The following is a 13,573-nucleotide window of genomic DNA, read 5'->3' on the forward strand; positions in this document are numbered from 1 at the left end:
TCAAGTGAGATTCATTCTAACAGGTATTTGCCATCCTAATAATGTACACTTGAGTAGCTTTATTTTTTCCTTCGAATGATTCTGTGCTGATTTTAGCTTTGAAAAGACTTATGAACTACATTATTGTGTTGACAGACATTAATGAACATTTATGTTCTTCATAAGAACAGGTTTTAAATACCAATTTAGGTTTATATGATATACAATATTACTTTAAAAAAAAAAAACATTCAAGTAAGATCTATACAAAATTCACATTTTTGATCCACTAACATTTGTCCTTCATATATAGGCGCTTAATTCAAATCAAGATACTGGCAACGAATTATTATTTTATCATTATTATTATTTTAAATTCCAGTGCTTCTAAATTTTTCAGCAGTAAATTTACAGCTGAAAATTTTAAAGAAACCCAGATGTTAGTCTATTTCCTGACAATTTGGACATGAATGCTCAATTCATCATTCATATTTATTTATTGCAAATATATAGAGAAGATGTGCAAAGTTAACAATTTTTAAGAAAAGACCTAATAATTAAATTAATAAAGTCCTAGAGATTACTGCAAACTTATTTGTCACTCAGAAAAGAGACATATTTAGTATTCTAGACTCAGGAAATCTATAGGATAGCATATAAATCAAACCATTCTAAATATAGTTACTGTAGCCTAGTTAGCTCAAATTTAATGACAGGAAGACATAATAGCTTTGCTTTTTATTTATTTCTTAGAAAAGAATGTAACACAGACCTGCAACCTAGCACCCAGGCTAGAGAAGCTGTAAGATGCCCACTGTGTGAGGAAGCACTGCTAAAGGGTAGAAATCACTAACATAGTTTTCAGAACATTACCTCCAGAAGTGCAGTTCAAATCCTTCGCATTTTTCTTTGCATTTTAAACAGGGGGCTCCAAATCCTTGTTCATGACCTAAGCCCATCTGTTAAAAAAAAAAAAAAAAGTGGATTTATTATTACATATAAACATTTTTTTTAATTCAATAAATTGCACTTTTAATTCCACTTACCACTTCTGTTGATAAAACTTCCAAACAAATCTTTTACGAGTATCACATTGTTTAGTCAATGATGACACCAGGCATCATTGGTGACTACAAGTACATACATAACATATTTTGCATTCTTACTGTTTTTCATGAAAAGCATCAGAATACAACTACATAGAAGACTACAAACATAGCAATGCACAAAAAGTCATGAACTGATAGCTTTGGCTACTACATGCCCTGTATATACAGATGCAAGGAGCTTAGAAAGCAAACCCAAATGACGTATTTTGCAGCAAACAAGAACATATGAAAGATTTTAGGCATTACAATGAAATTATTATTCCATATTATGATAAATTAAATAATAATAGCAACAACATATATCAAATGCCAGGAATTGAGGAAGGAACTTATTTCATGGAAATCTCACAGAACCTCATAAAACGCTTATAAAGTAGAATATTATTCTCCATTTTAGAGATGACAACTGAAATTCAGAGAAACTATAAAACATGCTTAAGATCAAAGTGTTAATAAATTGTAGAGAAGAGATTTGAGTTTAGATCTGTCTGATTCTGAGGTCTGTGCTCTTATGTATGGGGTGGGGGTTAGGGGATTACTGCCGCCCTTATTATAGCAAACCAATGTTTTTCCTACCACATTGAATAATTATTTTGGGGAGCGTGCTGAGACATGACCTGATAAGCAAGGGGAAGAGAAGGGTGTTGGGGGGACAGAGTGTACACAGGAAAGAGGAACATGAGAGGGCAATATAAGCTCTTACCCAACTACTGACATTACAGTAAAAACAACCAACCAGCTTCGCATCAGTACAATGACAAATCACCAGTGACCAGCTTATTTTGTGTGTCAAATATCACATCAGTGACTACAGACAAATTCATTATCTGCTAGTGCCTGGAGTAATAGTTCAAGCCAGACAAGCAGATTTTCCCAGTGGCACCTTCTGTAACCTCACCAAACTGTGTTCGCCACTAAGCATTCAAATCCACACTGTGACTTGCATCTTGAAAGATCAGCCTGACCATGCCCTAAAGTTTAAATGAAATCCTTCCTTTTTTCTGAAGATAATTACCATATCCTCTTACCCTAATGAAGGGCATATTCAGAATCAGTTAGTCCACTCAGCTGCTTAGAAGAAGCCGTGTTATTTTAAGTCAGACTATCTCAAGCATGCTTTCTAATGGTGATAAAAATCTGTCCAACATTAACTAAACATTATCGCCTTTGCAATGTCTACATTACCAATTTTCAAAAGAATTATGACTCTCTAAATTGTAAATAATTTTAACACTAGACTACACTAGTTTTTTTTTTTCAAGGAAACAAGTTGTTTCCTTGTCACTGATGACCATAGTTCACAGTACAGAAATAAAGTGAGTTAAGCAAAAGACAGATAGAGATGGCTATTTGAGTTTTCTGGTCTTTTGTAAAGCTTTCTCCATTATGATATCTGTAGTAAGATGAACAGCAAATCTAAAACGATGTATTCTTTTTCGAGCTCTTTCTAGTTTTTCCATTAAGGAGAGTTAACAATCCTGAATCCTCCTGGTGTATGGATTTTCTTGATACTGTGTTCCATGCATCTCCTGCTAAACTCTGATCCTAAATGAAAATTAAGAGTATGTTATTAACCCATTTCCCATTTGCCCCAAGAATACTTGCTGGCAACACTTGCGGCTGCAGCCTTTACACCCTGAGATAATTCGCAGATTAGAGTTCTAACCTTACCCCCCAAAGTTTACCAAGAAATATCTTGCTTTTATTATTATTTTTGCATCACTCAGATATATCGAGTCTTTGGAAAGAAATGACATCATTCTATTTATAGCATTCTGTTTTTAGTAGTAGTATTTCCATTTACAAAATACAGTAATTCTTGATCGCTGAAAATGTCAAATCCTAGAAAACGTTGCATTCCTAGGCATGATGCTAACATCATTCTCGAATAGTTGTTAGCCAGAAATTCATTTGATGAATCCAATTTCTGTATACATTTCTGTTACATTAGAATTAGAGACAAGTTCTGTTTAGACATAACTCCAAGAACAGTTTTTATTTATTTTCACATTAAAAACCAGTCATATTTGCTTTGGCCTCAAAGAGCTTGTTTATGTAAAATTAATGCTGGCAGCGACCTGCACTTTCTTTTCTAAACAGGAAATGGGTAAGGTTTAACCACGTAACTCAGCTTAAATCAACTGCTTTTAAAATCTCTTGTATATAATTTACAGTAAGAAATACATTTTATCTCATGACACAGAACACGTGGATACACATACAAACTTATATGTGTATAAGTATGTGTAATACCTGAAAAAAAGACTTGCTAGCTTAAATAATAACTAGGACTAACTGTGCTTCTGCCTCTAAGTTAAATGGCCACCTAAACAAATTCTTGCCTGCCTTCAAATTTGAATCACCTGGTCTGAGCAACATCGGGCTTAACAAAATACTACAAAAATACTGGAACAATATCATCTTGTTCTCCATTTCTAAATAAAACTTGGAAGCTCAGCTAATGTAACAAGAACTTCAATTAGTCAGCAGACGTTTTTCACTTAGGCCTTAGTGTAGCTCACTGCTGATTTACAGTCAGCCTTGGAAAGGGACAAGTTGTTTCTTTCCTACCTGCTTTTTATCTTCTTAAAATCGTTACCAGATTATTTATTAGAATTAAAACTGGTAGTATTCCATGAGCACCTACTCTTTTAAAGGGCCCCAGATATTCTTAGTGCTGGACAGGCCTAGGCATCCCCTGGAATAGGAGATTAGAAAACTAAAATCCAGAGGAGGTGATCTGCTTCTGGTCGCACAGCTAGCCAACAGCAAACTAACCTAAAACTCAGTGTCTGACTCATGTTCCACTGAGCTGCTGGGTTAGACCTCTGTAAGAATGTCCAATGGGAGCCTTCAGTCTTCCAAAAAGATTCTCTGGCTCACTTCAGCTCCAAGGAAAAGGACTCCTGCAACACCTTTAAATGTAGATGAGTTTTGGAGAGCTAAATTTATAAAGGGAAGATTTGAATCTGTCAGGAGGTTAGGAAAGCTCATTTGAACAAGTGATGTCTGAACTGTGATCAAAAGGATGAGCAGTACCTAACCCAGCCAAGGAGAGAGGAAAACACATTCAAGGCAGAGGAAAGACATCATATGTGAAGGCCTGTGGCAGCAGAAGGCATAACAGGAGATGAAGACATCTTAGAACATTTGAAGGGTGACAGGGCTAGCCTTATAGTAGGCAGAGTGGGGTTTTGCCCCGCTTTTCTTTTCCTTTTTTATTTCCTAAGAAATAAATCTCAAGCATTTTATACCATGTCTTTGGCCACCAGGTTTAACAGAAAATACATTTCCAGAGATAGGATGAGTCTGGTAAGGAGGAAATGCTACAAAAAAGCCAAGCAGGCAGCCTGACCATTAATCCCATCCGCTGATGTTCCAACAACAATAAAGGCTTGGCGACAACAGAAGATCACACACAACCCACACAAGATTATGTCCAGAGCCCCTGGCATAGGTGATCCAGAAGAGTGCGCCACTGGGCCACACAGGACACCTCCCACATTAGGCCACCCGGCCAAGGCTGAGAGACGAAACAAATATTCCTGACACATAGAAACAAACACAAAAAGGCTAATAAAATGAGAAAACAAAGAAACACACCACAAATGAAACAACAGGATAGAACTCCAAAAAATAAGCTAAATTAAATGGAGGCAAACAACCTACGAGAGAAGAGTTCATCATAATGGTTATAGGATGCTCAACGAACTTATTGGGAAAATGGATGAGCACAATTAGAATATCAACAGAGAAATAGTAAGCATAAAAAAGGACACAGAAACCATAAAAAAGAACCAGACAGAAATGAAGAATACAATAACTGAAATGAGGAATACACTAGAAGGATTCAACAATAGGATTGGAAAAAGCAGAAGATCAAATTAATGAACTGGAAAACAAGGTAACAGAATAGACTCAATCAGAACAACAAAAAGAAAAAAGAATTTAAAAAAAATGAAGATAGTTTAAGAGACCTCTGGGACAACATGAAGCGTAACAATATCCAGGTCGAAGGGGTGCCTGAAGAAGAGAGCAAGGGATCGAGAATCTATTTGAAGAAATACTGACAGAAAACTTCCCTAATCTGGAAAAGGAATTAAACATACAAGTTCAGGAAGCACAAAGAGTCCCAAAGAGGAATTCAAACAGACCCACACCAGGATACATTAATTAAAATGCCAAAGGTCAAAGACAAAGAGAATCTTAAAAGCACCAAGAGAAAGGCAGCTAGTTACTTACAAAGGCACCCCCATAAGAATGTCTGCTGATTTTTCAATGGAAACTTTGCAGGCCAGAAGGGACTGGCAAGAAATATTCAAAATTATGAAAAACAAGAATCTAAAACTCGAATACTCTACCCATCAAGGCTTTTGATTAAAATGGAAGGTGAGATAAAGAGCTTCCCAAACAGGAAAAAGCTTAAGCAATTCATCACCAACAAGCCAGTATTACAAGAAATGTTAAAGGGACTTCTATGAAAAGAGAAAGGGTAAAAAAGAAAACAGAAATAACAAATATGAATGATAAAATGGCAGTAACTATGTACCTATCAGTAATCACTTTAAATGTAAACAAATTAAATGCTCCAATCAAAAGACAATAGGGAAGCTAAATGGATAAGAAAACAAGACCTATGCATACGTTGTCTAAAAGAGACTCATTTCAGATCAAATAACACTAACAGACTAACAGTAAAGGGATGGGAAAAGATATTTCAACGTAAATGGAAATGAAAAAAAGCCGGAATAGTGATATATCAGATAAAATAGACTTTAAAACAAAGGCTATAATAAAAGACAAATAAAAGGATATTACATAATGATAAAGGGATCAATAAACCAAGAGGACAGAAACCTAGTAAACATATGTGCACCCAACTTAGGAACACCTACATATATAAAGCAATTATTGACATAAAAGGAGAGATCAATAGTAATACACTCATAGTAGGAGATTTTAACACCCCATTGACACCAATGGACAGATATTCCAGGCAAAGAATAAACAAGGAAATAATGGGCCTAAAAGACACACTAGACCAGATAGATTTAACAGCTATTTTCAGAGCATTTAATCCAAAGCAGCAAACTATACATTATTCTCAATTGCACATGGAACATTTTCCAGGATAGACCACAGGTTAGGACACAAAACAAATCTCAATAAATTTAAGAAGACTGAAATCATATCAACCATCTTCTCTTATCACAATGATATGAAACTAGAAATCAACTACTAGAAAAAAAAGTAGAAAATACACAAATACATTGGAGCTAAATAACATGCTACTAAACAATAAATGGGTTATTAATGAGATCAAGGAAGAAATCAAAGATACCTAGAGACAAATGAAAATAAAAACACGACAACTCAAAATCTATGGGAGACAGCAAAAGCAATCCTAAGATTGAAATTCATAGCAATATAGGCCTACTTCAAGATATAAGAAAAACCTCAAATAAACGATCTAAACTTACACTTAAAAAAAACTAGAAAAAGAACAGCAAACAAAGCCCAAAGTGAATAGAGAGAAGGAAATAATAAAGATTAGAGCGGAAATACAAAATAGAGTATAAAAAACAAAACAAAAGATTAATGAAACCATGAGCTGGTTCTTTAAAAGGATAAACAAAATTGACAGACCCTTAGCCAGACTCATCAAGGAAAAAAGAGAAAGAATTCAAATAAATAAAATCAGAAATGAAAGAGGAGAAATAAACATGGACTCCACAGACATACAAAGGATCATAAGAAAACACTACGAGCAATTATATGCCAACAAATGGGACAACTGGAAGAAATAGACACATTCCTGGAAACACACAATCTCCTAAAACTGAGTTAAGAAGAAACAGAAAATCTGAACTGGCTGATTACCACCTAGGAAACAGAATCAGTAATTAAAAACTTCCCACAAAACAAAAGTCCTGGACCAGATGGTTTCATAGGCAAATTTTACCAAACATTCAAAGAAGAATTAACACTTATTCTTCTCAAACTATTCCAAAAAATTCAAGAAGGAAGCTCCCTAACTCCTTTTATGAGGCCACCATTACCTTGATTCCAAAATCAGACAAAGACATTCCAAAACAAACAAAGGAACAAACAAAAACTATCAGCCGATATCTCCTATGAACATTTATGTAAATATCCTCAACAAAATATTAGCAAATCGAATTCAGCATTACATTAAAAATATCATACGCCATGATCAAGTTGGATTTATTCTTGGGATGCAAGGTTGGTATAATATCTGCAAATCAATTAATATGATACACCGCATTAACAAATCGAAAGATAAAAACCACATGATCATATCTATAGATGCAGAAAAAGCGTTCAACAAAATCCAGTATCCATTTATGACAAAAACTCTCAGCAAAGTGGGAATAAGGAGAACATACCTCAACATACTAAAGGCCAAATATGACAAACCTAAAGCCAACATCATACTCAATGGAGAAAGGCTAAAGTGTTTTCCTTAAGATCAGGAACAAGACAAGATTGCCCACTTTCACCATTCCTCTTCAACACTGTATTGGAAGTCTTAGCCACAGCAATAAGACAAGAGAAATAAAAGGCATCTGAATTGAAAAAGAAGTAAAACTCTCGTTATTTGCCAATGACATGATACTATATATAGAGAACCATAAAGATTCTACCAAAAAGCTGCTAGATCTGATCAATGAATTCAGTAAAGTAGCAGGTTACAAAATAAATGTTCAGAAGCCAGTGGCATTCTTATACACCGGTGATGAACTTTCAGAAAGGGAAATTAAGAAAACAATCCCATTTACAATTGTATCTAAAACTATAAAATGCCTGGGAAACAAATTAACCAAGGAGATAAAAGACATATTCTCAGAAATTTGTAAGTCATGGAAAAAAGGAATTGAAGAAGATACAAGTAAATGAAGCATATACCATGCTCAATGGTAGGAATAATCAATATCATTCAAATGGCCATACTACCCAAAGCAATCTATAGATTCAGTGCAATCCCAATCATAATACCAATGGCGTTTTTCAGAGCTAGAATAATCCTAAAATTTTTATGGAACCATAAAAGACCCTGAATAGCGGCGACAATCTTGAGAAAGAACAAAGTTGGAAGTATCACACTACCTGATATCAAACTATACTGCAAGGCTTCAGTAATCAGAACAATGTGGTACTGGCATAAAAACAGATACATTTATCAATGGAACAGAAAAGAGCCAAGAAATAAATCCACGCCTATATCTCACTTAATATATGACAAAGGAGGTAAGAATATACAATGAGGTAAAGACAGTCTCTTCAATAAATAGTGTTGGAAAAATTGGACAAATATATGCAAAAATAAAAGAAAGAAAGAAAAAAGAAAGAAACTAGACCACCTTCTTACACTGTATAGAAGAATAGACTCAAAATGGATTAAAGACTTAAATGTAAGACCCAAAACCATAAAAATTCTAGAAGAAAACATAGGTGGTAAACTCTCTAATATTACTAACAGAAATTTGTTTTCAGATATATCTCCCCAGGCAAGGGAAACACGAGAAAAAATAAACAAATGGGACTATGTTAAACTAAAATGTTTTTCGCTTATGATACATTTGGTAAGAGGCTAATATCCAAAATAAATAAAGAACTCACACAACTCAACAACAACAAAAAACAAACAATCCAATTAAAAAATGGACAGAACACCTGAACAGATACTTCTCCAAAGAAGAAATAGATGGCCAATAGACATATGAAAAGATGCTCAAGGTCACTAATCATCAGAGAAATGCAAATTAAAACCACAATGAGATATCACCTCACTTCTGTCAGAATGGCTATTGTCAATAAATCAAAGAACAAGTGTTGGCGAGGATGTGGAGAAAAGAGAATCCTCATACATTGTTGGTAGGATAGCAAATTGGTACAGCCACTATGTAAAATGGTCTGGAGGTTTCTCAAAAAATTAAAAATGGATATACCTTTTGACCCAGCAATTGCACTTCTGGGTATTTATCCAAAGAAAACCAAAACAATAATTCATAAAGATCTATGTACCCCAATATTCATGGCAGCACAATTTACAATAGCCAAGATATGGAAGCAACCTAAATGCCCATCAACAGACGATTGGATAAAGTTATGGTTCATATATACCATGGAATATTACTCAGCCAATAAAAAAAATGAAATCCTACCATTTGCAATGACATGGATGGACGTAGAGATTATTATGCTGAGTGAAATAAGATAAAGATAAATACCATATGGTTTCACTCATATGTGGAATCTAAGGAACAAAAAGAACAAACTAATCAAAAACAGACTCACAAATATAGTGGACAATTTGGGGGTGGACAGAGGGGACTGGGGGTTGCGGAGCTGGGAAAATAGGATAAAGGATTAAAGAAGTACAAATTAGATAGATGGTAACAGGGATAGGGAGTATGGCATAGGGAATGCAGCTAGCATTAATATATTGGCTAGGTGGAGAGCCAGAGGCGAGAAGGAGCAATTAGGGGGGTCGTTTTATAAACTGTATAAATGGCTAACCAGTGTACCAGCAATTTGAAAACCAATTAAACAACAACAGAGAGAGAGATATATATATATATATATATATATATATATATAGCGAACAGCGTAGTGAAATAGGAAGAAGGAAGGAAGAAATAGCCGAATGAAATAAAATGAAGGAAGGAAACAGTTGTTGTTATATTGTTATTATACATATGTTGTGAAAGAGAAGAAAGAGAAAGAGAAAAAGAGAGAGAAAAGAGAGAGAAAGAGAGAGAGAAAGAGAGAGAGAGAGAAAGAGAGAGAGAAAGAGAGAGAGAAAGAGAGAGAAGAGAGAGAGAAAGAGAGAGAGAAAGAGAGAAAAGAGAGAGAGAGAAAGAAAGAAAGAAAGAAAGAGAAAGAAAGAAAGAAAGAAAACAGAAAGAGAAGAAAAGAGAAAGAGAGAGAAAGAGGAGAGAAAGAGAGAGAAAGAGAAAGAGAGAAAGAGAGAAAGAGGAGAGAGAGAGAGAGAGAGAGAAAGACAGAAAGACAGAAAGACAGAAAGACAGAAAGACAGACAGACAGACAGAAAGAAAGAAAGAAAGAAAGAAAGAAAGAAAGAAAGAAAGAAAGAAAGAAAGAAAGAAAAGAAATCAGCCAGCCAGGCAGTGGGGGTGGGGTGAGGAGACAAGAGCCCTTGTCAACCATGCTACCCAAACCTTAGAGGGGAAAACCTTCAGGGAGAGCAGGAGATCTGACTGAGAAAAGTGGTAATTTGAAAAAATGGCTCTATAGCCTGCTGTGGAAAGCTCTGAAAGCACTTCCCCTCTACTCCTCCACCCCCTGGCTTGCCTGGAAGGCCAACTCAACCTCCATATAGGTTTCATCCAGCACAGTTGTGACCATCTAAAAAAAGGGTACCTCCCCGCCTTTACAAACACACATACTTTCATCTTCAAATGCTCAGACACAACGAGTGGGGGCTCTGAAAATATCTCAGAGAGAGAACAAGTAAATAAAACAGGGTGGAATGAGGTCATGGCAATATGATACACACTCTCCTGCTACAACCCAATGGAAACAGTTCTAATTAAAAATAAACATCCAAGCAAAAAAGAGACCTAGTTTTCAAAATCTTTGTTACCAGCTAAAGTGATTAGAGAGTTTCAGATAGCAATATACTTATTTTCCTTGGGAAATTCATTTAGAGAAATTATTTTACAGCTATAAGTATTTGTTATAAAACTTTAATTGATACTCTGCATTGAGGATCTCTAACTTATGCCACATTATTGGATGGGAATTTCTTCCACATTCTTAGCCTCTTTATCAATCTGTTAGGATAAAAAAGCACAATGCCACTCGAACAAAGATATGTGGTTCACAGGCTACTATTTTCATTGTTTAGTATATTGCCTTGTTCCAGACTGAATTATAATCTAGGTACTATTGTGTTCTCTAATCCTGTTAAAGCCAATTTATATGATAAAACCTCACCAGCACAGACATATCTCTACTAGTAGGCAAATGTCCTCTGCTTCTTTCCACCCCAATTTAGGCCTCTAGGCATGTGGTAGTCTCCTGGTCACAACTCAAACATATACCAGATTAAGGAAAACATACTCATTCGACTCTACAATGTTCCAGAGCCAGAGCTGCCCCAGGCATGGTTTCTCAAGGCCTATTCCCAGACCTTTTGGGGCAGAGGTCACAGAAGCTGGATTCCCCAACGCTTTCTAGTCTCAGTTCAAGATCTGGAACTCCATCTGTCCCAAGGGCTCAGCCAGTTTCTCTCCCTCCTTCACTTTGTGTTCAGGATTTCCAGAAGTCCAGGACCCAGAATTCCTGTGACTATACTTCCTCCCTTCTCTTTGCCCTCATCACAGACCACACCCTGTGGTCAGTCAGGGTCCTTTCTCCTTTGCTCAAGAGCAAAGACTATTCCTTTTGGACACCTAGATCTCCTAGGTTAGTTTCTGCCCAGATGTCTGGGCCCAAGAATTGTTGGTGAGGGGTAAGAACAGGAAAGGTGTTAAAGAGACCCAGGGTGTGTGCAGGGCTGCTGGAGAGGAAGGGGAGCCCAGAAAGCTTCTCCGCTAAGGCAACCTGGATATTTAGAAAGTAAAATGATCAAGACTTACACAGCAATATGTCAATTACACCCCCTTCCCCAATTAAAAAAAGAATTACATGGTTGTAGATACTAGGGAACTAACAAAACAGAGAACTGTGAAAATGTAGGATTATTGAAGGAGAGTCAGGAAAACTGTGATCTAGTATCAAGGTGTCATTGCCAAGTTCAGTGATTTTAGAAGTAATTTTTTTTCTTCTCTGGGCTTCATCTAGATAATGAAGGAATTGAACAACTCTAAGATACATCTTAATTCTATATCATGACTGCAAATCGTGTTTCAGGTTTTCGCCTTAGTTTGTTAATCAACATGGTCATCTGCTCAGTGTTTTAAACACTGAATAGGAAATAATTATTAGAGAAAGATAATATATTATTGGTTCTCATAAGTCAGTATCATCTGAATCCAGTTTGCAAGAGTAATTTATAAAGTATACATAGGAAACAAATTTAAGTTTTGAGGGAAAATATTCAGTTCTGTTGCATGTAATTATTTCGACAGCAAATGTGATATGGTATTCTTTGCAGAGACAACACTTGGTGCCTAAAAGCACATGTTTTTCATAAGCCCACAAGTCCCAAAGCTGTCTACTTTGTATAATTTTAGTAACACATGCTGGTCAGCATCAATACACGGATATGACAGATTAATTTTTCTTCTTCAGTATCCAAGAAAACAGGTCCTCTGGCTAGACTATATTCGGAAAAAATATAGACAGGCTTTGGGAATACCTATCAAGGTTCTTTGAAAAAATAAACATGACCATAAAAATTTTTCCTGAAACATTAGTCATAGAAAAATAAGACTTTAAAAATATCCTTAACTATAGGCTTCAGATACTGAAGTTATATCCCTATGACCTGTGCCTCCAAACATCTTCTTATCCTGGCTTATTTTGGAGTAAGAAATGGGAATGAAATCAATTTCTCCATATTTGTAATTTCAGAAAACAAGATAGGTTGGCAACATTTCAGGTGACCTTTCTGACCCAGAAAAGGGTATTGAATGTCAGAACTTTAAAGAAAAAGAAAGGTAGGAGACATATGGTATTTCAAGTATGGTCTGAGTTGATGTGCAGATAATTTGGATCTGGAAGATATTATGCAATATTCAGGGTGAGATCATTTGATCATGCTGTTTTCATAACTAAATTTCCCTCTGGAGCAAGGAATCATATGCAGTTACTAAACAAGCAAGTGTTACTGAGACTTCTTTAATCATCTTGGAATGAAGCTGACCAAGGTAGATTATATGAAATATACATATATATTCTCTCTCAGTACATGTACATGTCTATTTATCTACCTATATGTATATATTCACACAAACATGTATGAATATATATTCATATTATACTCTTAAAGAGCTTTTTTAGATCTTGTTCATACAAATTAATATTCTAGACAAAAACTACATTTCTCAATAAATTCTCAGCGCATGGCTCTCTTAGAAGCCTAGCGTAATCTGTGAATCTAATCCCATGAAAAATTATATTTTGATTAATTTCTGATTCAAGATTTTAAATTGTTTTAAATTTTTAGTTCACTGCCTATTTTCCAACCTCTACCAAGACTTGCAGTACCAAAAAAGGGGGGAGGGGGAGTAAACTGGAAACCAAACTTGAATGTAAAAACAGAGACACCCTTCAACTTTTATACAGTTTGCCAACTTTCTTAGGCAAGAATATAATTTACTGTGATTAAAGAGCTCCTATTAATCATTCCTAATAAAATTGCTTTTATCTTTTTCTTTGCTTATGAAAACAAAATTCCCCATCTCTCATATACTCAAGTCTGAAATACATAATAGGAAGAATGAAGAAAATGTCTGGGGCCCAGAGGCCTCCTTATCCTTGTCTAGCCATGATGA

The 13,573-nt window shown here is 35.4% G+C and overlaps 1 protein-coding gene across 1 annotated transcript in view; it reads right to left on the reverse strand.

Annotated features, from left to right (window-relative positions):
* TES (testin LIM domain protein) overlaps positions 1-13,573 on the reverse strand; it is a 47,674-nt gene that overhangs the window by 19,267 nt on the left and 14,834 nt on the right. The window contains exon 2 of the mRNA XM_039860560.1: positions 853-938. Coding sequence (XP_039716494.1) covers positions 853-938 — 86 coding nt within the window. The remainder of the gene's footprint in view (positions 1-852; positions 939-13,573) is intronic.

This window comes from Pteropus medius, unplaced genomic scaffold (genome assembly GCF_902729225.1).
Source record: "Pteropus medius unplaced genomic scaffold, Ma_sr-lr_union100, whole genome shotgun sequence".
NCBI lineage: Eukaryota > Metazoa > Chordata > Mammalia > Chiroptera > Pteropodidae > Pteropus > Pteropus medius.